Raw genomic sequence first — 21,574 nt, 5'->3', positions numbered from 1 at the left:
CCGAGCACAGATGAACAACAGCATAGTAGATATTTGATCATAATGTTTTGACTAATCTGCCTATATTATGTTTGCGACATCTTGTTTCTTGTGTTTACAGGCACTTAAATACTTAAATAATGTGGAAAAGACTTGTATCTCCAAAAAGGCAATTTTACAGGACTTTCAATGGAAGTCAATGTAAAAAAATAGCTTTATTAATTGAATATTTGTCCATTTATCATTAAAGTCTAATATAATGCAAAGAACATTCAGATTCACATTACGTCAAACATTTAAAAACATTTAAAATGGAAATACTAAGGTTTTTTGTGTTACGTACAAAAAGTTAATCTGTTTTCTTCATATGTTCAACACACAATTAGTGTATACACAATAACTATGGTATATTACCTGAGTGACCGCAGTAACTGTCCGGTGTTATTGTAGGTGCTTTGTGACCCAGCTGGACTCAGCAGCAGTGGACTCTGGGATCTGGACGAGGATCCTGAGGATGTGCTGTCCAGATATTTGCCTGCTTTTACAGGAGGAGACAAAATACAAAAAGCAAATCAACTTTTGTCACATGACATAATAGACTAAATATCAGTGGTCAAGTTTCTTACTGACCCCACACTCTCTCTCTCTAGTGAAGTAATAGAGGATTTAACCTCTGAAACTCAAAAGCCCATATTTGGCATTGGGCATCGCTACCTTAGGGTCATGTACTTGTGTCTGAGTGAGCCGTTCTATTGGTCAGTGCCGTTCTATGGAGAGTACACAGCTGTAGTAAACATGTGTACCAGCTACACACTGCAGTTCACAGCAAGAACTGCCAATTGTATACCGTAATTGTATTTTGTAGCTTTTTTAGCAACCTGAATAAATTTTTAACCAAATCAAAAACTATTTAGGCATCTCTTCTGTTCTTTAGGTTGTTGTAGCTCTGTACAGAACCATCATTCTTACTTCTGCGTTTTTCGAACTATAGGTGCACTTTAAATCCTTTACATTTCCCCAAAATCGTCAGTGCACCTTTTAATCCGGTGGTCTTACGTATGAATTTTACCAGTCAGGTTGTAATGAGCAGTAAAGCCACTCTGCTGAAGTACAGCGGTATACAGGAGTTCAACTTTAGCATTACTTGCTAACCGTGTTAAGCACTAGCTTTTTTGCCATTCAGAAGTGAGTATTATTGGCCTGTAGCCTGCTGCTAACCCTGGCTAGCACTGCTGGAGCAGCATTAGCCGCTAACTTTGCTAAGTGCTTGCTCTGTCGCCGCTCAGAGGTGAGTATATCGGCCTGGAGCCTGCTTGTTTACCGTGTTAAAACAAGCTACTTGGGACAAACTGCTAGCTAATATCACCCTGGCGCACCAGTAACGCTGCCGGGCAGCATTAGCCGCTAACCACTAGTGCCTAATGCTAATGCTCCAGCCTTAGTGCTGGAGAAATCTGGAAATCTGAGCTTAATGTAAATAAACAGAAGCATTTTACTCACACAAATAAACAGCTTTCAGGAGAGAAATCTGTGTAGATTTACATCCAGCACTCGTAAAAAGTATTTTTTTTTAATTACAGGTGAATTTAGGAATTACTGCTGAATTTAGAAGGGAAACATGGGACACCCCTGTTCCTTACTAGTGTCCCATAATGTGCCTTATAATCCAATGTGCCTTGTGTATGAAAATAGACCAGAAAATAGACGTTCATTGATAGTGCGACTTATAACATGGTGCGCCTTATAGTGCAAAAAATTTGATCAATATCCCCTGAAGAACAGTTTTCAAAGTGTTTGCATCTTACAGGACCTGAATTTGCCTATAATCAAAGTACCATTAATATAATCGCTTTCTTTGCTTTAAATTTAAATTTTGTATAGGTTACTCTTTATCCTAAAACATCCTCACAATCAGACTGAGATAAATCCCAACCTAAACAGACAACAAACACCTGACTAATGAGCTCCTCAAACTTAGTCTAGACTGCACAAAGCAAGCCGTGAAATCCTGGTCTGACCTCTGAAGCTAAACAGCTGAAATCAAACTCACTGCGCTGCTTAAGAAGAGTTACATCATTAGAATTTTCTATACTTAGGCGGTGAATACATTTGCCAGTGTGGGGATAAGGCTGCTATCCTGTGCGCTCTTCTTAAACACTTCTGCCAGTGGAGTGTCTTTTCCTCCGGCTCAAACAGATGTTCAGAATTGCATAATGGACAAGTGTGCTGTCATAAGCCATTTTCAAAGCCCGATTTATGCCCCCTTCCAACTTTAAAGGATTAAAGATTTAAAGTCTACAGATTTCCTTTGGCATACAAACACATTTCATGACACAAAGTGGTAGAGGCACTGCGATACAAGAGTGCGCACGAGTGTGTGTATGAAAGAGTGTGTGCTAGAGGATTTCCCACTGTTAGAAGGTGCAGGTGTTTAAGTAAAGCTAATTAAAATACTACTAAAAAATATACACCTTTCGGTTTGTAGTGTCTCCTTGCAAAGTATTGCCAATCTTTCTCGTGGTGTACCTGTGAAGTGTTTTCTCTGTCCGTGTCTTTGCTGGTTATTGATCTCAGTTTGCTTCGCTTTGTTGCTTCAGATTTGTTTGTCTGGTTTGTTTGATTCTCTGATTCTGCTTCGTTTTTTTTGCTTTATGACAGATTCGTCTGTGTATATATTAGGTGCCTTGCTGTTGTTACTCTGTGTACTGGTTTTTATTTAAACCTGCTTTTTACCTTATCTTTCGCAAGCGTCTGATCACAGTGTAGGTTGTTTTCCATCAATGATAAAATATAAAGTTTTAGGGAATCCTTAAGGTCAATACGGATTTTACTACGACTATTATAGTTATGTTATTGTTACGTGTAATGTGACATGTTGAAAATTGCTGAGTAATATTGTCGGTTTGAGATGTTTGTATATATTTTTAGAGCCTATAATTTTCAGAAAAAAAACAGGAATATCAGTCAAAAAAGTTTTTTTATCGCATCTTTCCTATAATTAGCTATAAAAATATAATATATGAGGGTGAGAAGGTTGCTAGGAACCTGGGTGTTATGGTTGATGACCAGCTCTCCTTCACGCACCATGTGGCCTTGGTTGCTCGATCCTGCCGCTTCGCGCTTTATAACATCAGGAAAATTAGACCGTTTCTGACGCAACAGGCCACCCAACTCCTGGTACAAGCGGTCGTCATCTCACTCCTCGACTACTGCAATGCCCTGCTAACTGGCCTCCCGGCCTGCGTAGTAAAACCACTCCAAATGATCCAGAATGCAGCAGCACGTCTGGTCTTCAACCAGCCAAAACGGGCACATGTCACCCCGCTGCTCATTGAGCTCCACTGGCTACCAGTTGATGCTCGCATCAAATTCAAAACTCTTACAATCGCCTACAAGGTGATGACAGAACAGCTCCTTCCTACCTGCACTCACTCCTGAAGGCTTACGCTACCTCCCGGCCGCTGCGCTCCTCCAATGAACGTCGCCTCGCTTTGCCAAACACTCACACAAAGCAATCCAGACTGTTCTCATACAGAGTTCCCCAATGGTGGAACAAACTACCTTCTACTACCAGATCAGGAGAATCTCTCACTATCTTTAATAAACTCCTGAAGACAGAGCTCTTCAAAGAGCACTTACTCTCCTAACACCTCTAACACACTACCTACTTCTAACCTTATTTCCTTCTTCCCCTCCTTCACTTCTCTATTCCTTTATTTCCCTTCGACCTCCTTTAAGCCCTATCTAAAAATGGGTTATCTAAATTCCTATTACTTTGTACTTCATTATTGTAAGTCGCTTTGGACAAAAGCGTCTGCCAAATGAAATGAAATGTAATGTAATGTAATGAGAAACAGAAACCTTACCATGCTGAATGGGGGAGTTCCTTGTAGATCCTGTGCTGCCGTTTGATCCGTACTTTTCAAGAAGTTCTGCAAATTCTCTCCTTCAGCAAAAGATAAAAGAGAAAATGAACACCATTTCCAAACCAAATCTAAGAGACAGCACAAATGAGTTCCCAAAATCACATCAGGTATAATCCAAAACCGTTTAGATATTTTAGGAGCACAACCCCCAAGTTAATACCTTCAGATTACCTAAGAGGAGCTCACAGGGTATTGCAAAGTAATCACAAAATTATGACTCCTTTTAGGCCCGGAAGCCAAATCAATCAATTTAATCTGAAACAGAGTTGGGCATTAAAACAAGCTGAAACCAGTAAAATATTTCACTCAGTGTATCGAGTGGACAGAAGTAATGGTTCAGCTTTACTTTTTCTTATTTAAACACAATTTCTTATTAGATTAAGAAGCCAAACACATTTTATATATTATAGTAGTGGTTTACATTCCACTGGTGGTACGTGAAGCACACCAAGCTGGTACACCACCAAGTAAATGTTTTTAATGTATTATAGACAAAAACTATTTAAGCAAACACATGTGGGTACCAGGGATGTCCAAATTTGCCTGGTTTCATTGGATAAAAAAACATTATATGGCTAAAATATACATAAATTTCTCCAAAGGTCATGAACTTGACAATGAAAGTCATTTTGGAGTATTGAAATGTGGAGTATACATTTCAATAGCATTTCTTTATTGTGTTTTCACATTATTGTTCTATACTGAGCCCAGTGCTGTTCCTCACTGAATATGATGCCATAAGTTCAATATATCATCACGGTTGTTACTGTTGCTAAAAATGTCTTATCTCCAAAATGGCAGATTTACAGTAGAAGGAAATAATGTTCTTAACTTTCAATGGAGTTAAAACATCATAGAAATAAACATTTGTAATTTAAAACAATTTATTTGAATTCCAACAAGTAAAACATATATTAAAAATGATTACAACAGAAGTAAAACAATGTGTAAAACAAATGTCAGTCACAAAAGGGTCAGGACCCCCGCTCATTCACTCAAATAGTTTATCCTGCTTTTGTTGTAGTAACTGTCCTTAAGATCCAGAGAAGGTTTTTTTTTCTAGATTCTGGACAATTGCTGTAAGGGAATGGATTGCATTTAGATTCAAGAGCATTCGTGATTTCAGGATGTTGCACGATAATATCGTGATATATATCAGGACATATTGTATATTATATATTATAAATTATATAATATATAATAATCACCCCACTTTATCATCCCCAACTCCACAACTCATCTAAAAAGTATTGGATGGAGCTCCATCTTTCCAGAGAACACTGCTCCTTAGATAAATGCTGGGGAATTAATGTCCATTTAGCCCATGTCTGGAATTAATCAATGGGACACTAATTTATATCTAAATTTATAATAAAAGAACACTAAAAATGATTTGATTTTACCAAATTGAAAGCCTCTGGAATATAATCAAGAGGAAGACGGATGATCACAAGCCATCAAACCAAACTGAACTGCTTGAATTTTTGCACCAGGAGGGGCCTTAAGTTATCAAAAAGCAGTGTGTAAGACTGAGAAGAGAACATGCCAAGAAGCATGAAAACTGTAATTCAAAACCACCAAATATTGGTTTCTGAACTCTTTTTTGTTATTCCAGCCATTTCTCATTTTCTGCAAATAAATGCTCTAAAAGACAATATTTTTATTTGAAATTTGGGAGAAATATTGTCTGTAGTTTATAGAATAAAACAACAATGTTCATTTTACTCAAACATACAGCTATAAATAGTAAAATCAGAGAAAATGATTCAGAAACTTAAGTGGTCTCTTGATTTTTTTCCAGAGCTGTATGTGTCAGCAATGCATTTATTAGAAGTAGTGTCAGCATATGGTGTATTTAAAAATCCTCTGTGTCTAAGTGTATACCTTAAATAACCTGGTTTCACTTGTCAGTCACGTCAGGTAAACCCCTATAATCTGGAACCGCTCACCAAGTGTCTAGCTAACATTATTAATTGGATGAGTGAGAATTACCCTGAACCTTATGTACACACTATTCACTGTATCTGAATACAGATTACTCCTTGTCTAGAACTAATTTGTCATGCCAATGAAAAGCACATTTAGTCTAGGATTAAGCTTAATCTGGGTCCATGAACTTTGAAGCAATGCTGCTGCTCTAACTATTTTTAACTATTTATTTTGTAAAGATTGTTGATACAGTATTGAATATAAAAGATAAAAACTATTCAGGATTAGTAGTGCATGCTTCTTGATAATCTGTATCAGTTCAGTCATTGCTGGCCTTTGTCTGTCCTTTTTAAATAATTCTTCTCCCTCCCTTTTCCAGTCTCCCCAGACTCCCCCTGAGTGGCAGATACAGGGCAGCAAAAACATCCTGTCGCTCTGCTGAGGGCTTTGGTTCACTTCAGTCTGAGTGAAATGCTGGACAGCTTCAACTCTCACCTTCTTAACCCACCTACAGTACATCACCCCACAGCCTCCCACAGCAATTCAGCCCAGACACACTCTCTGCTCTTCCTTAAACTACAGGAACACTGATCACTGTACAACAGAGCTCTGTGTGAGCTACTGGGATTTTATAAAGGGCGAAAGATATTATGGACATATTTCAAAGTATCACAGCATTATCTTTTACAAAATGATTTTTTGATTTTACACTTATTTAGTTTACAAGCAAAAATAGGTGTCAGGCAGTGTATCATCACAACACTCGACAGAATTCTGTACTCTCTGTCTTTAGGTCACACTGTTATGACATTAATTCATATGATGATGTGTTTTTTTACTTTGACAGCTTTCTGAAATTTCATAAAAACATTGCAATATATCACCTTGCTTACAGTCATTTACTACTACATATTAGACTGTATTGCATATTAACGTCATGGAATTTTCAGTCTGGATTTTATGTTAGGAAATCTTCATCATGAATATTAAACAAAAAATAAGCAAATTTATAGTTGACAATAGCTGTTTTTTGGTCAATCTTAAAGGTTTCATTCCATCATTTTTTTCATTTATTTTAAAATATCTAGTTGTGGTCTCTAGTATCAATGAATGCCATGTAAGGTGGGTAGTCCAGGTTCAAAAAGTAAAAATTCAGGCCGGGGTTTTGTCGGCTGAGCCGCAGCAGAGCTACCCAGGCAGTTGGAACAAAACCCGGGGGTGGATTTTTACTTTTAACTAGTCTAAACAGAAATGTTTTAAAAGTACAGCTACCTATCTCTCCTTAGCTCTGAATTACTGGGCAAAGCATATAACACTGATGTGCTATTTGCACAAATAACACAGGAACAAACTGCCATGTTGTTTCTAGCGCTGGTAGCTCTTGTCTGACTGCGTGGCTTCATTTCTGCCTGTGGGCGGTCGCAAGCCAAGATGAGCGAGGCCATGAATACTAATTCACGGGTTGATGTAGACACAGTGCTTTTCCTGATCGACTCGTTTTTCTGAATATTTTCTTTTACTAGATACTGCAGACAATTGAGATTGAGGAACAGTTTCATGTGCAACACCATGTACAACTTAGAGAGACCTACTGTAAAAAAAAGTGTGAAAAAGTGGATTTTAAGCGGATGTCTGGATTTTTTGTTAGTAAAACTTCATTAAATATTAAACATAATTACAAACAAAGCAAATTTACAGTTGACAATATATGTTTTTGGGTCAATCTTAAAGTGTTAAATGATTTGATATGAAGGACGGTGATTAATAAGTCCAGTTTTGATTTCAGGTTTATTTGAACCGTAGTTTAACACACAGCCAGACCTGCTTTAGGCTACATTCTTCATTGTAAAACTATAAAAATATATAAATGTGTTTTTCCTCTCTCAGGAGAGGGATTACAGAGGAGGTAGAGCGAGGTCAGACAGTAATGGGCTGGGAGTATTACTGGGTGGGCCTACTTAGGTTTACTCAACTCACAATATAAAGCAGTAGTTATGCACACACACTCACTCACACACACACACACACACAAGCACATACGCATACACACACAGTGCCCTGTGTGATGCCTGAGCACCTATTAATTAAATAATGCTTTTTTGTTTTTAAAGTTGTGGTTAAAAAAAAAAAAAAAAAAAATACTTGTAAATAATTAAACGTAAAAATGTAAAATAATATATCTATAAATGTCTTAGCTCAAAATATTTTATACTATTATTTTGGGTGATTTACATTCAGATTAAAAAAACATCCTTGGTGGACTATTTAAATATTGGTTATAAATATAACCATTGTATTTATATACAATGGTTACAAAATTATCATCATTTTCCAAAATCAAAACAATAACATTTTTCGACTGATGCGTTTGAGATGATACGTGGATGTGTGTTGCTGTGTAGTCCACAAGAGGCGTGTACATGGGGAGAGAGAGTCAGAGAATGAATGTGTAAGAGAGAGAGAGAAACAGATAGAGAAAGAGAGAGAGAGAGTAATCCCCTGCACACACTTAAACACAGGGTTAAGGACAGAATGCAGATTAATGCGTAGAGCTCATCTCGTCACAGTCCCAGCTTAACCTTCCCTGCTCTCTCTCATTCTCTCTCTCTCTCTCTCTCTCTCTCATTTTCTCTCACACACACATATGGTGCAGAAGAAACCCTCCTCATTCATGCTATCTCTATGTTTTTTTGCTTCCATTTCAGAGCCATGTGACTAAGCGTCACTCAGCACTTCACTTCTCTAATAGACCTGTTCATGCAGCTCCTGAAACTGTGAGCCTCCACCATCTTGGGGAGAGCAAAATCTGCCTGTAAACTAATATGTAATCAAGGATGCACTGAATATCTGGCAACCGAAATTGTTCAGCTGAAGAAAAAAAAGCCTAAATTTTTTGCAGTGGACAATGCCTAATCTTAGTCATGTTGCAATATTTCTTTGAGAATTGTTCCAGTAGTGGTGACACTTGATGTACTGGATTTAAAGACACTAAACAAAGTGAAAAATATGCAAGAGGTAGCTTAAAGCTATTGTGAGAGGGAAATAATTTGTATATGTAGTTCATTATAAGTCAGTGTTAATTTTATAGTTTAAAAATAGTAGTAAAAATGTTAGAGTTAAAATGTGAGGTGATACAATGTAAAACTGTTAAAAAATAATAAACAGTAACTTGCTAAAGTTACTGTCCAGAGCCGTACGTTGTGAAATAAACAGAGTTCTTTTTCAACTTTGTAACCCGACCATTTTTCCATCCCTCAGAAAAAGAGACTTGGAGTTATCAGGAATTACACACAAACATTGAGGGTTACACTATCACAAGGACAGTGTGAATACTTGTGAATACTTGTCACCAGCTCAGAGAAACTGTTAGAATTGCTAAACCACATTGACTCTTTTGTGTGACAGATGCTAATAGAGCCAGGCTGATAGCACTACAATTAAATCAGATAAACCCTGCTCAGGAACAGCTGTTAACATCAGAGCTAAAGCACTTCATCTGGGCTGGCTGCAGAGTCTGTACTTGTCATTTAAATCCAAAAGAGTTTTGTAATTACCTTATTTAAATGTAGGCACACTTTACTTCCTTGGTAAAACAGAATTCACCTTGCATATTTCACCCAACCGTGGCAGTGAACACACACTCACACACTAGGGCAAACTGGGGCAGTGAAATTACACACCCGGAATAACAGGCAGCCACATCAGCGCCAGCGGAGCTGGTGTTGGTGTTAGGTGCCTTGCTTGAGGGCACCTCAGCCATAGGTAGCAGTTCTGGGGATTGAATTAGTGACCTTCCGGTCTCACTCTCACTTCTCCAACCATCTAAAATTTTAAATACCTTAAAAAACAATAAATGCCAGATATACACCACTTCAAAATGATCAGTTTTTTTCTGATTTTGCTATTTATAGGTATATATTTAAGTATAATGAATGTTCTGGTTTTATTCTATAAACCACTGACAACATTTCTTCCAAATTCCAAGTAGAAATATTGTAATTTAAAGCATTTATTTGCAGAAAATAATGAAAAGCGTACAGTGCTTTCAAACCTTAAATAATGCAAAGAAAACTATATTCATATTAATATTCAAATTCATATTCATTTAGAAACAACAATTATAATGTTTTAAGAAATCAGAAATCAATACTTGGTGGAATTACCCTGATTTTTAATTACAGTTTTCATGCATCTTGGCATGTCCTCCTCCACTAGTCTTACACACTGCTTTTGGATGACCTTATTACACTCCTGGCACAACAAAAAAAGCATGTTTTCTTTGAGTGTTTTGAGGTTTGAAAGCTCTGTACCTTTTTCTTTTTGACCATTTATCCTTTTCTGCAAATAAATGCTCTAAATTACATTATTACTTATACTTATTCATTTTTATTAGGAATTTGGGAAAAATGTTGTCAGTAGTTAGAATAAAACAACAATGATCATTTTACTAAAACATATACCTATGAATAGCAAAATCAGAGAAACTGATTATTTTGGAGTGGTCTCTTAATGTTAATATAAAGAATATAAAAAACACCGTCAAATACTTTTCTGACCAGAGGGGGCATTAATATTTGCAATGCAATAGTGGGAAAATAAATATTTTTTTATTATTAACAGAGGCAGAGTTACAGATGAAGCAGAACTGAATTCTTAACCTTTAGGATGCACACTACCCAGTTTTGGAACAGCAGAAATTCCCATAATGCAACATAAAGTATTTTAGTGAAAATGTTTGTAGACATTTTTAAGACACAATCAGAAGAAGATAATCAGTACACCTTTAACACATACACACATTTAACACATACTGCCCAATCCACCCACTGCCGTCTAAACAAACTCTGCACCCCAAAACGTTACTATATACTGCATCTATTCTTCATGCTGTACTTTCTACACAACACATTTTGAACCTGCATCACTCTTATAATTACTCTGTCACCTAGTGGGCTATTTCCTCACTTCCAAACACACTCTAGATATCTGCACATTTAAATAGCATTGTACATTTATATATTCAGTCTTACTTAACGTATTTCCATGCAATGCCACTTATCAGTATGTCTATAGTGTAAGTTATTGTGTTTATTGTAAATTTATCTGTATATTCTATTTTATTTTACTCTTCTACTTGTTGTAAATACTGTTCTTTGCACACTAGTTGGAATCTGCACCCACGTTTTTTACTCACATGTACACCTGTCCTCTGTGACGTGACAATAAAAATCTTAAATCTTGAATAAAAAAAAACAAACATCTGACCTGAATCTCAAACTCAGAGCCAAAATCTGAGGCAGTGGGAGTGGTGGTGTGAAGGCTAAAAGGAGCTCACTGTTCCCGGGAGAGTCTCTAAAGAAACAGCCAAAAACATCTCCCACGTGCCGCCAGACCCCTCAGCCTGTCCAGTTTATCAGTAAAATTATTCATCAGTGAATAATTCAGCAGTGCTGCTGAGATGAGGACAGTTCAGAGGGGATGAAATGCAGGTCAGCAATCTGCAGATCAATACGAGCGATCAGAGAGGAGGCGGAGACTGGAACCGCTCTGAGCAGGGCTGTTTTAAGTGATAGTTATGGTGTTTTGAACGATTTGCTCTCGGTTCCTCTTCACGGACTGAGATCTGAGATCCTACACTCAGCTTAGAATGTGCTAGAAGTGTGTAAAAAAATAACCCTGGAGAGGTTTATCAGCACACAGGTGTAATTAAGCGGTTTAAAGTGGGTGTATTTTGTCTTCGTCAGTGATTTGGAGTTAATCTGTTCATTTGTTAAAGGTGAGATAGAAATCTAAAGGTTCCAAATTGGTGTTAGAATCTGAAATTGAGAAATAAAATCCTGCACATGAATATATTCAGCTACTGTATACCCATTGCTGACACAGATGTGGAAATACACACAAAGACACACACATACGCACACATCATATATCTAGGCAGGTGTACAATGGTATAATGACTCCAAGCACTGAGCTATGGAGCAGTGGATCTGTGGTCTCTGAGTGATGGTGCTTCATCCAATAGTTCTGAGCTGTGGTGAGGAAGTTAAGGATGATGGAATGGTGGAGTGATAATTACCAACATCTTGACCTGATTAACACTCAATTACATTAAATTATCACAGCAATGCTGCAGGATCTAGATAAGCAGGGGTCCCAATACTAGTCAATATAGTGTATGTTGTATGTAAGTATGTAGGGTTGAATAGGTCAGTTCTATAGAGTAGAACTCAACAGTAAGTGTGCTGGAGTGAAATGTTCACGGCACTGATGAAAGCTGTGTGGAGAAACCCGCTAGACGGCAGCTAAATCACCCTAGCCCATCAGAACAGGGTTTAAAATAGGCTCTGACTCGCATAATCTGCTGAGTTACTGTAACAGGCAGATCTGGTTGTCAGAGAACATTCATATCTCCTCTCTCTCTCTCTCTCTCTCTCTCTCTTTCTCTCTCTCAGACTGATGTTATGCATCCAGATCAGTAGCTTACCTAGCATCTTCATCCCTCGCTATCAGGAGTCGCATGTGATTAGTGGACGATGCCGCTCGGAGGATGTCCACCGCTCTAGAAACAAAAAAACAAATTGATTTGCTATCAAATTATAGTAAATATTTAATGCTTCACGTGCTAAACTTCATTAGTGCCATTTATTATTACATTCAAAGCCATATACAGTCAATTTATATATAATCAATATAGCCAAAAGTGCTGCATTAGTAGCTGATTTTTTAATGTATTTTTGCCAGCCCAACAAAACAAAAATCTCGATTCACCGAATTATACAATTTAACAAATCTTGTTTCGCTTTTTAATGTTATAATTAAATAGAATGTTCCAAATCAATATGGTTAATTATTCATCTTCAGACTGAAGCACGACACACAAAAACCTAGAAATCTACAAAACAAGCACTTTGTAGCATGTAACTTTAAATGGAAGTGTATTTCAATAAAAAATTGCACAATATTCAGAAGCTGCTAGATTTGCATCATGACATGTTTTTTACTTTTCTTGTTTGACAGTAACAATATGTTTTAGATAAATAATGAAGCTTATCCACAGCTGTTGCTGAAGCATGGCTAAATTAGCACTTTGATATTTTTCACTTCAATCTAAATCATTACACTAGCATTTCTAGTTTCTGAATTAAATTTCTTGACTATTAAGGTGTCTAAAAATCCTGAACACTTTTACAATAAAATGTAACTTTAAAATAAGAAACACAACTTACTTCTCACTCGTGACACCAATCAAGCTTTCTCCATTAACCTCAAGTATCTGGTCTCCTGGCTGTAAGTGTCCTACACAAACATTCACACAAAGTGGAAAAAAATCAACATGCAGCATCACAATTTTTATCTTTTGTGATTCTTTTTTATTAAAAATCAACAGTAATGAGGGAAACAGTTGGTACTCATAGGGAATAGAAGGAACAGATCTACAAGCAACCATAGAAACTGTGATAACATACCCTGCTTCTAGCTGAAAGTCTTGTTCACTTTAACATTTAGGTGCAAAAGCTGCTCACAGAATCAATCTTGTGACCTTAAGAACGAATCAATCGACACCATCCATCATGTGCTTCACTAACAATCAACAGCTTTAGCTGGTCAATACATCCAAACACAACACACACACACACACACACCCCAGGTGCTCACACACTTCTACATATCCATGTTTCTCAAGACTACAGTCTGAACAGTAGTAGAGTTACTTATCTGTATTTAACTTCTATGAACATTTATTGGCTTTTTTTAGGTGAAAAAGCTCCTCATCAACTAGTGTAGCTTACCGTTTTCATTTATTAGCAAAACATTAGCTAGCATTTCTGTAACCCGCAACACACGCATAAAGAGGTTAAGCTAGCTGTGAAGAAATTAGCTGTAAATTTCACCTCACTTTTACAATGGGAAGCTATAGTAAAAAAAATGGAATAATATATTTTACCATAATACTATACATTTGTTTGACGAATTAGACATGCTCTACGTTTGCTTATGGCTAAATTACTAAATTTATGCTAGCTTGCTAAATGTAAACACTACTGTAAACCACCCAAACTATTAAACTGTATAAATCTGTCATTACTGACATGCTTGCTTTTTACCTTGCTTTCCACTGCTTTTATAATCATTAGTAAAGGAAGGTGGTACTAAAAAGCTCAATGAGCTCCAGAACGATGCTGTAATAGGATTCCACCACTGGTCACAAGTCAGCTGGTGTTTTTTTTCCTACTAGTGCTGGGCGGTATGAAAAATGTATATCACAATATATTTTTTAAGATTCTGATGGTTTCACTGTATATCACGATATTTCATTCAAATTTTTTTCTGCTTTTTTTTCTTGTATGACTGGACTTTAATATAGGTTTTTGAGTTACTGTACTGTTAGGAGTACATATAATATAAAACACTAACGCTTTAAATTAGGGCTCTGATTACTATTGGGTTTACTAAGTTCCACAAAATTAAACAATATATAAAGAAATCAGACTTCTTCAGCTGTTTTTCTGTTAATAAAGTCTGATTTCTTTATATATTGTTTAAGTTTGTGGGACTAATCAAACCCAATAGTAATCAGAGTGCTGTTAAAATAACAGCTGAAAAATGTAAACAATAGACCTTAAAAAGAGATACAACAACAACTTTTACATGGCTTTCTTTTCAAAATTTTTATTTTAAAAGTCAGCAAATACAAATTTAACAAATACAAATAATTGCTGTTTGCTGTTGTTTTTGTTTTATTTTACTCAAATAAAAAACACTCATACAGTGAGGAACAGCAGCAGGAGCTCCTCAGATAAAGTTCTCAATTATGTTCTCATTTTTCTCCAGGTAGGACAGCACTAGACAAGCCACAGAGCTGACCTACCATTGCTCCAGTTTGTCAGCTTATTATGCTAACTGGCTATCATTAGCCAGCAAGCTGTACCAGTATGCTTCTTTGGCCGTAGAACAAACAGCGCTCTGCAGCACCTCTAGTGGTATGGTGGTATGTGAAAAATGCATACCGGTTTTAATTTCTGGTATACCACCCAGCACTATCTTCTAGATATTTCTCCATCAGGTGTAAGTGGAATTACTGAAAGGGGAATTGTTTAGGTACCACAGCAACTTCAGGAAGCCAGATAGTGTTAAAACATGTAAAGTTTCAGAGTTGGGGTCTCTGAGTGCTGAGAAGCCTAATGCAGAAAAGTCTCCAATGCTTTGCTGCTTAATACAGTGCTGTTAGACAAACTTCATACTAATTCACATGGAATCTGAATGAGATAAAAAGTCATAAAAGCTCCTGCAGGTATCATGTTTAGATGTGAACGAGTTCCAACACTATATATAAAGCTATATCAGAAACAGCTGACAGGCTAATAGGCTCCTCCAAAAATATTTAGAGAAATGCCCATGCTGCGTTTACACTGGAAGCGACACATATCCCTTATATCAAACAAGACCAGTTAGCACAAATGCTAATCCTGCAAGCTACCTATGGAGCCATCTGCTACTTTCCTCCGCTTCATTTTCCTCCAAATTAAAGGAAGATGCATTGTTTATTTTGTGCTAAAAATGGTACGTTTTGATCGCTGCTTCAACAATAATAAAATGTATTTAAAAATCTTAAGGGACAACTTGGATGTGTTCTTTTGAGACTCTGACTTGGACTCGTGATCAGAATATCCCTTTTTAAAATTTAAATAAACTGACTTAAAAATGCCTGGGTTAAGACTGGAGTTGAGTGAAATTAAGTCTACAAGGAAAGTGATTATATATCACTGCAAGCTTGGTAGGGCTTAACGATACCGGGAAGGAATAGATAGGTCAAATTGTCAAATTACGGGCGCTGAGTGGTTCAGAGGTCTAAAGCGCTGCCACTATGAGCTGGAGGTCGCAGGTTTGAACCCCCGCTCATGCAGCTTTGCCATTAAGCTGCCGGTGCTCAAAGGGAGCACAATTGGCCCTGCTCCCGCTGGGTGGGTAGATGGCGCTCTCTCCCCACATCACTCCTAGGGTGATGCAGCATAGGGCATCTGTGAGCTGATGTATCAGAACTGAGTCGCTGCGCTTTCCTCCAAGCGCGCTGTGATGCTGCTCGGCAATGCAGCAGCTTGAAAAGAAGTGGTGGCTGGCTTCACATGTATCGGAGGAAGCATGTGTTAGTCTTCATCCTCCTGGTGTGTTGGGGCATTACTAGTGATAGGGGGAGTCCTAATGAGTGGGTTGGGTAATTGGCCGTGTAAATTGGGGAGAAAATGTGAAAAATATAATTATTTTTTAAAAATTGTCAAATTACAGGTCAATCACCCAACATATTATTAATAATGCAATCTGTGTATCAATGATTATTGTAAAATAAATTCTGTTGGGTGGATATAATCATTACTCTGGCAGATTATGTAATGCAAAATGTAAACAGCATGACTTTCTCTTTGTATGCAGCAAAAAAAAAAGTAATCTGACATTGCACATCCGGCAGTTCCTATTGCGAATGTGTTCATTGTGAAATCGACATTGACATGATATACTGTGCAGCCTGATAGGTTGGTTCGAACATAAGAGTAAGGAACTTTAAAGACGTAAAAGAAAAGCATTTGTTTTAAAATGTATTAATATTCAACTGGAGAAAAATCCTTGACTTGTTACTATTGTCAAAAATATTAAAAATAGATATTTATGAGAGCTGAGAGGTTCTATCTCCATTTACAAACCACAGAGTCTCTGTAATAATAGTCATTGTAAAATGATCCCTTAATGGGTAAATGATTTTGTTAATCAAATTTAGATTTTGTATAGACAGAGATGTGCTTATCTGTCTGAGTGTACTGTGGGAACAGTGTTTCACTCAGGGCTGCCCTGATGTTGGAGAAGTTCTCTCCAGATGTAGGTCACGCAGGTAACGTGTCTGCGGCCCTGAGCTTTATATATCTCTTAAGTGAGATCCTGTCACGCCCTATCAGCATCACCTCACTTATTTTGGTGCTGAAATTGGGAGCAAGCTTCAAGGTTTCCCAACGGCTGCTGACATCACACCACCTGGGAGTCTATACTATAAACAAGCTCTGTCTTTCAACAGAACACAGAACACTTCCATACAGAACGTCCCGGTAATCAGATCTCAGGACCACAGTATCAGAGAGTGTTTCTGAAAATCTGCGTGTCATGATTCTCTGATTCTAGATGCAGTCCATCAGCCCAGAAATGTTCAGTATCTTATGTTATGAGAACACACAGCTGTAGGCTGTGGAGCTGTGATCTCTGGAATTATAGAGTTCCATCCAATACCTCTGGTATCAGCTGTTTGGACATACTTTTTTCTAAACATTTCAAACAAATAAATCAATTTCAATTTCAAATTTAATTGTCACATACATAGTAATACACAGTATGACCTGCAGTGAAATGCTTGGAATGATCACACAATATTACCAAGCTGATTTTTTTAACTTTTAAACTACACAATGTAAAGAGCAAATATTCAAACACGCAAAATGTTTAGGTAAAAATAATAAAATACTAAGATTTACAATGTAAAAACCTGCGGTCAACAAAACAGACAAACAAAGATAATCTAAAAAAAAGGATAAAATTTACTTTAAATATTAGGGGTGTGATGAGACACTAATATCACGAGACAAGACGAGACACAATACTGGGTTCACGAGAGAGTTTTATTTGCCAAAATCATATAATGCAAATTCAACAGACTGGTTCCTCTCACACATTTTATAAAAAATAGGAATAAGAATAAGAATAAAAAATGTGAATAAAACTTATCTAGGTCTTATATAGTGCAAACAATAAGTCATATTAAGACTATGGTTTGTGTTTTTCTCTCCTAAATCTCTTGTAATTTAACTATACATAACCATTACCAGTCACATTAAGACTATGCTTAAAGTGCATTGGGGCGCTGCACTAAAGGGGGCGCCAAATGAAAGCCCCAATAAATTTTCTCTCAGTAGAAACAGCCAATCAGCTTGCTGGTTTTGCCGAGTGCAGTTGGCTAGTAATGACAGAACTGTCTCCTCCACCCCCTCCCCCCCGGACTTGCACTCCTGCTGTGTTGCCAGATCCCGCTTAAAAAGTCCACACTAAACAATTTTTTTCCCCGCGAGACAGGTTAAAGCTTGACAAGAAATATCGTAAGTCCTGCTGTGTTGCCAGATCCTGCTTAAAAGGTCCACACTAAACAATTTTTTTCCCCGCGAGACAGGTTAAAGCTTGACAAGAAATATCGTCACGTTTTAATCTTGCGAGAGATCTCGTCACACCCCTATTAAATAAAATTTATACATAGCAAAAAAAAGACTGTAGAAAAAGACTGTGTTGTAAGTACAACACGTATTAAAAACAAATAAATTAAGACTCTGAGTTAATGTGAACTAATGCGCTGTCGCTATTATCAGAGGATTGCTGGTTCAAATCCTTACAATGCTGACTGCCATCAGCAGCCAGAGTCAGAGAGAGCTGAATTAATCTTGCTCTCTCTGGGGTGGGATTATTGCATTTCCTCCCCACTCCTGGTGTGATGGTCATCATTACAGGTGTCTGATAACTAATGTAGAAAAACCGTGGAGTCACATCTTTATCAAGAAAAAGTGGCTGACATTTATCAGAGGAGCCATTTGCTATTACTTACGCTGCTAGTGGTGGGGGCATTGCTAAAGAGTTTTAGGTAGGATTTATATAGTTAGGGATTATGTAATTGGCCTTCCAAATTTAATAGAAAAGCAGGTAAAATTAGAACAAAATCCTCAAGAAAAAGATTGTAAATATCTACTATTTGCAAAATTCTTCTTTCTGCATTTAAAAAATGTCTAGAATATTGCTACTGCTTGCTAAATCATTTGTTTATGCATTATAGTCGCCCATATTTCTCATAAACATAAGTCACATAACACAAACTCATAGTTTTGGCCATTATTGGATTCATCTAATTTACCTATACATTTTTAAATGCAACTGCAACATTTTGATAAAAAAATGTCTGTCACAAAATTAACTCAACATAGATTTGGAGTGGCAGAACTAATAATTCAGCATCAGAACCTCACTGATGCTCTCATTCTCAGGGCTAAAAGCAGTCAAATCCTCCTTACAGCAAACTTTTGCCACAGAGTATCATATACAATGTTTTAGAATTAACAGTTTGTTTGAATGAGGTTAATCTATATACTACTATAATAATTTTGAGTTAGATTGCGTTCATTTAGATTTCATTCAGGTTTTCCCATAGCAGCAGGACGGTGAACGCATGCTAACATCTGTAGCGTAGCATCATGCTAACAGCCTGCATTGTTAGAGACACAACAGAGAAGCACAGGGCAGTCTCTAATTCCCACCAGCAGCATTAGCTTAAGCACACGGATGATGCCGAACTCTTCAACACACGTGACTCAAACACAGATACGAGGTCAGTAAGAAACATTATCTTCTGTCTGTCTGTGAACACAAACGGCCCTTACTTCTCTTAACATCACACTGTTACTTTAACAGCATGACCCCTCACAGACCGAATACACAAGCTTCTTAAGATTTGTTTCTTAACTTCGTACTGTAAGAAGATGTAAGACAAATGATCAAACATCATAACTTTAAAGATGATAATTAATCTTAACTTTTATCTAAAAAAATATTAAGAACTGTCAAATTTTTCTATTAGGAAAAATTATATACACAATCGGTTTTATTTAAAATATTATTATAACCTTAAAACAGCCCAGAATGTAAGAGGTCAAAAAATCTGCCTCTAAAATGATTAGTTTAAATAATTACAGAAATAAGGTCTAAGCTGTCAGAACAAAAATTTTACATTTTTAAACAGTTTTTAGCATTTCTGTTTATTGTAAGGTACAATTTTGTAGTTTGTTTTAATGCTTATTTTGATTCTAATTTTCTTCATTTTGCAAAGATTTTCAAAGATTAGAATACTAGAAAATGTTCTGTGCAATGTATGATTTGTTAGAAATGGCTACAGAAGAAAACCTCTTTGTAATTCTTAAGAACAAATTCTGAATAAGAATCACACAGAAGAATCCTTGTAAACTGAACAAATTCCAAATCAGAAAACACTCTTCTGAAGCATGGTTGGTACATCAGGCTTCCTAATGTCTATCGTGTGTGCAGAATGCTTCTGTGAATCTGAAAACTTATTACATCATTAACCCTAGTTTGATTTGTGTAACGATTCGTTTTTTTACTCTGTGTTTTTATCCCAACCAAACGTCACAGGCCGAGTCCAGCTTTCAAAGGCTTTAACTCACAATAATGAGATTGCTGCTCTTTGTTCATTAGCAAAAACTGCACAAAATCAGACGGATAAAAGCAATTTAATTACAGCAGCAAGTCAAAGCAGATTTGCACTTGTCTCTGGCTGCAAAGTCTGTAATCACTGAGAGGCTGCTTCTAAACAGACCCACTGAACATCACTGCCCATAGCCAACAATTACATCATTTACAGAGCACTGTTTACACCCTCATCACACTGACGCAAGCCTCATAAACTTTATTACAGCACTGACCAAAACTGACCAAAGTCATAAAAACTTAATTAGAAACCCCTACCCTGTGCTTCCACTCACGGGCTACTTTATTAGAAACCAGAGGTGTCAAATAATGAGGTATAAATGCCTTGTTATCTTACTTAAGTAGATATGTTGGTTATTTATACTTCACTGGAGTAATAATTATTTTTACTTCTACTTCTTACAGCTTCACACAATTATCTGAACTTTATACATTTTCATTACATTTCATTTCACCCTCTTTTCATTCTGGCTTCCTAACTAAAAAAAACCCCTACCCAGATAAATCTCTCCATCCAGATAGAAGGAATTTGATCGTGGTTTGATAAGAAGTATAAACATATACCATTCAGACACCCTATTGGTTTATTATTATTTTGTGATCCATTACACCTGCACATACCTGCACTATAGGACCCTGTTGCACTCACTTTTACTTTTACACTTTAGTATTGAAAGCAGTACTTTTACACTTTTACTTGAGTAAATAGCTTGACTTGATACTTCAACTTCTATTTTTAAACCTTAGTGTCTATACTTCTACCTGAGTAATGAATGTGCATACTTCTGACACCTTTGTCAGAAACGCTTGCGCTTCCATTCACTGGCTGCTTTCTTAGAAACCACTACCTTGTGCTTACACTTAATTTAAAGCTTCAAGATTCAAAAAAAAGATTCATTCTTACCATCACTGGAAGCAAGGCCACCGGGTAAAATCCTCTTCACATACACTCCAAACTCCTCTCCTGTTAATTCTTTCACTCCACCAATCACTTTTATACCTAGAAAATAGCATACAAAAACATTACTGCAATGAGAGAGAGTTCACATGAAGTAAGAATGATCTAGCATTTTAAATAAGTGATTTAGGTCAGCGGTGTATCATTTCCATAAGCAGTAACAGACACATTTAATAAACAGGTCCCACGTCACACAGCACAGCACAGCAGCCCTAGAATAACTTAATACCCCCAGGATAAACATCCATTACACATTCATGACTAGATTAAATGACAGAAAGTGATGCATGTGCATGATGCATGCATGTTTATATATAACAGTGAGTTATAGTGTCAAAAACCACATAGATTACAAAATGACCGTATAAAATCATTGAACTATTGACTGAAATGCTGTGAGGTACACTAGTAATGCTGGGTAGGCTCTCCTTTTGCTCTCAAAACATTCTCAATTCTTGATGGCATGGATTCTACATGATGTCAGAAA

General features: G+C 36.8%; 1 protein-coding gene across 4 annotated transcripts in view; it reads right to left on the bottom strand.

Annotated features, from left to right (window-relative positions):
- Window positions 1-21,574, bottom strand: part of si:dkeyp-72e1.9 (syntaxin-binding protein 4) — a 93,500-nt gene that overhangs the window by 28,515 nt on the left and 43,411 nt on the right. For 3 of the 4 annotated variants that reach the window (XM_049468011.1, XM_022665875.2, XM_022665876.2), the window contains exons 3-7: window positions 21,034-21,129; window positions 13,061-13,130; window positions 12,319-12,393; window positions 3,846-3,925; window positions 394-517 (exon numbers count right to left, since the gene is read on the bottom strand). In XM_049468011.1, coding sequence (XP_049323968.1) covers window positions 394-517; window positions 3,846-3,925; window positions 12,319-12,393; window positions 13,061-13,130; window positions 21,034-21,129 — 445 coding nt within the window. The remainder of the gene's footprint in view (window positions 1-393; window positions 518-3,845; window positions 3,926-12,318; window positions 12,394-13,060; window positions 13,131-21,033; window positions 21,130-21,574) is intronic. The other variant, XM_022665874.2, reaches the window with a different exon arrangement.

Source organism: Astyanax mexicanus, chromosome 19, assembly GCF_023375975.1.
Source record: "Astyanax mexicanus isolate ESR-SI-001 chromosome 19, AstMex3_surface, whole genome shotgun sequence".
NCBI classification, from domain to species: Eukaryota; Metazoa; Chordata; class Actinopteri; order Characiformes; family Acestrorhamphidae; genus Astyanax; species Astyanax mexicanus.
The sequence above is the reverse complement of the archived record's forward strand: the minus strand, read 5'-3'. Positions and strand labels throughout refer to the sequence as shown.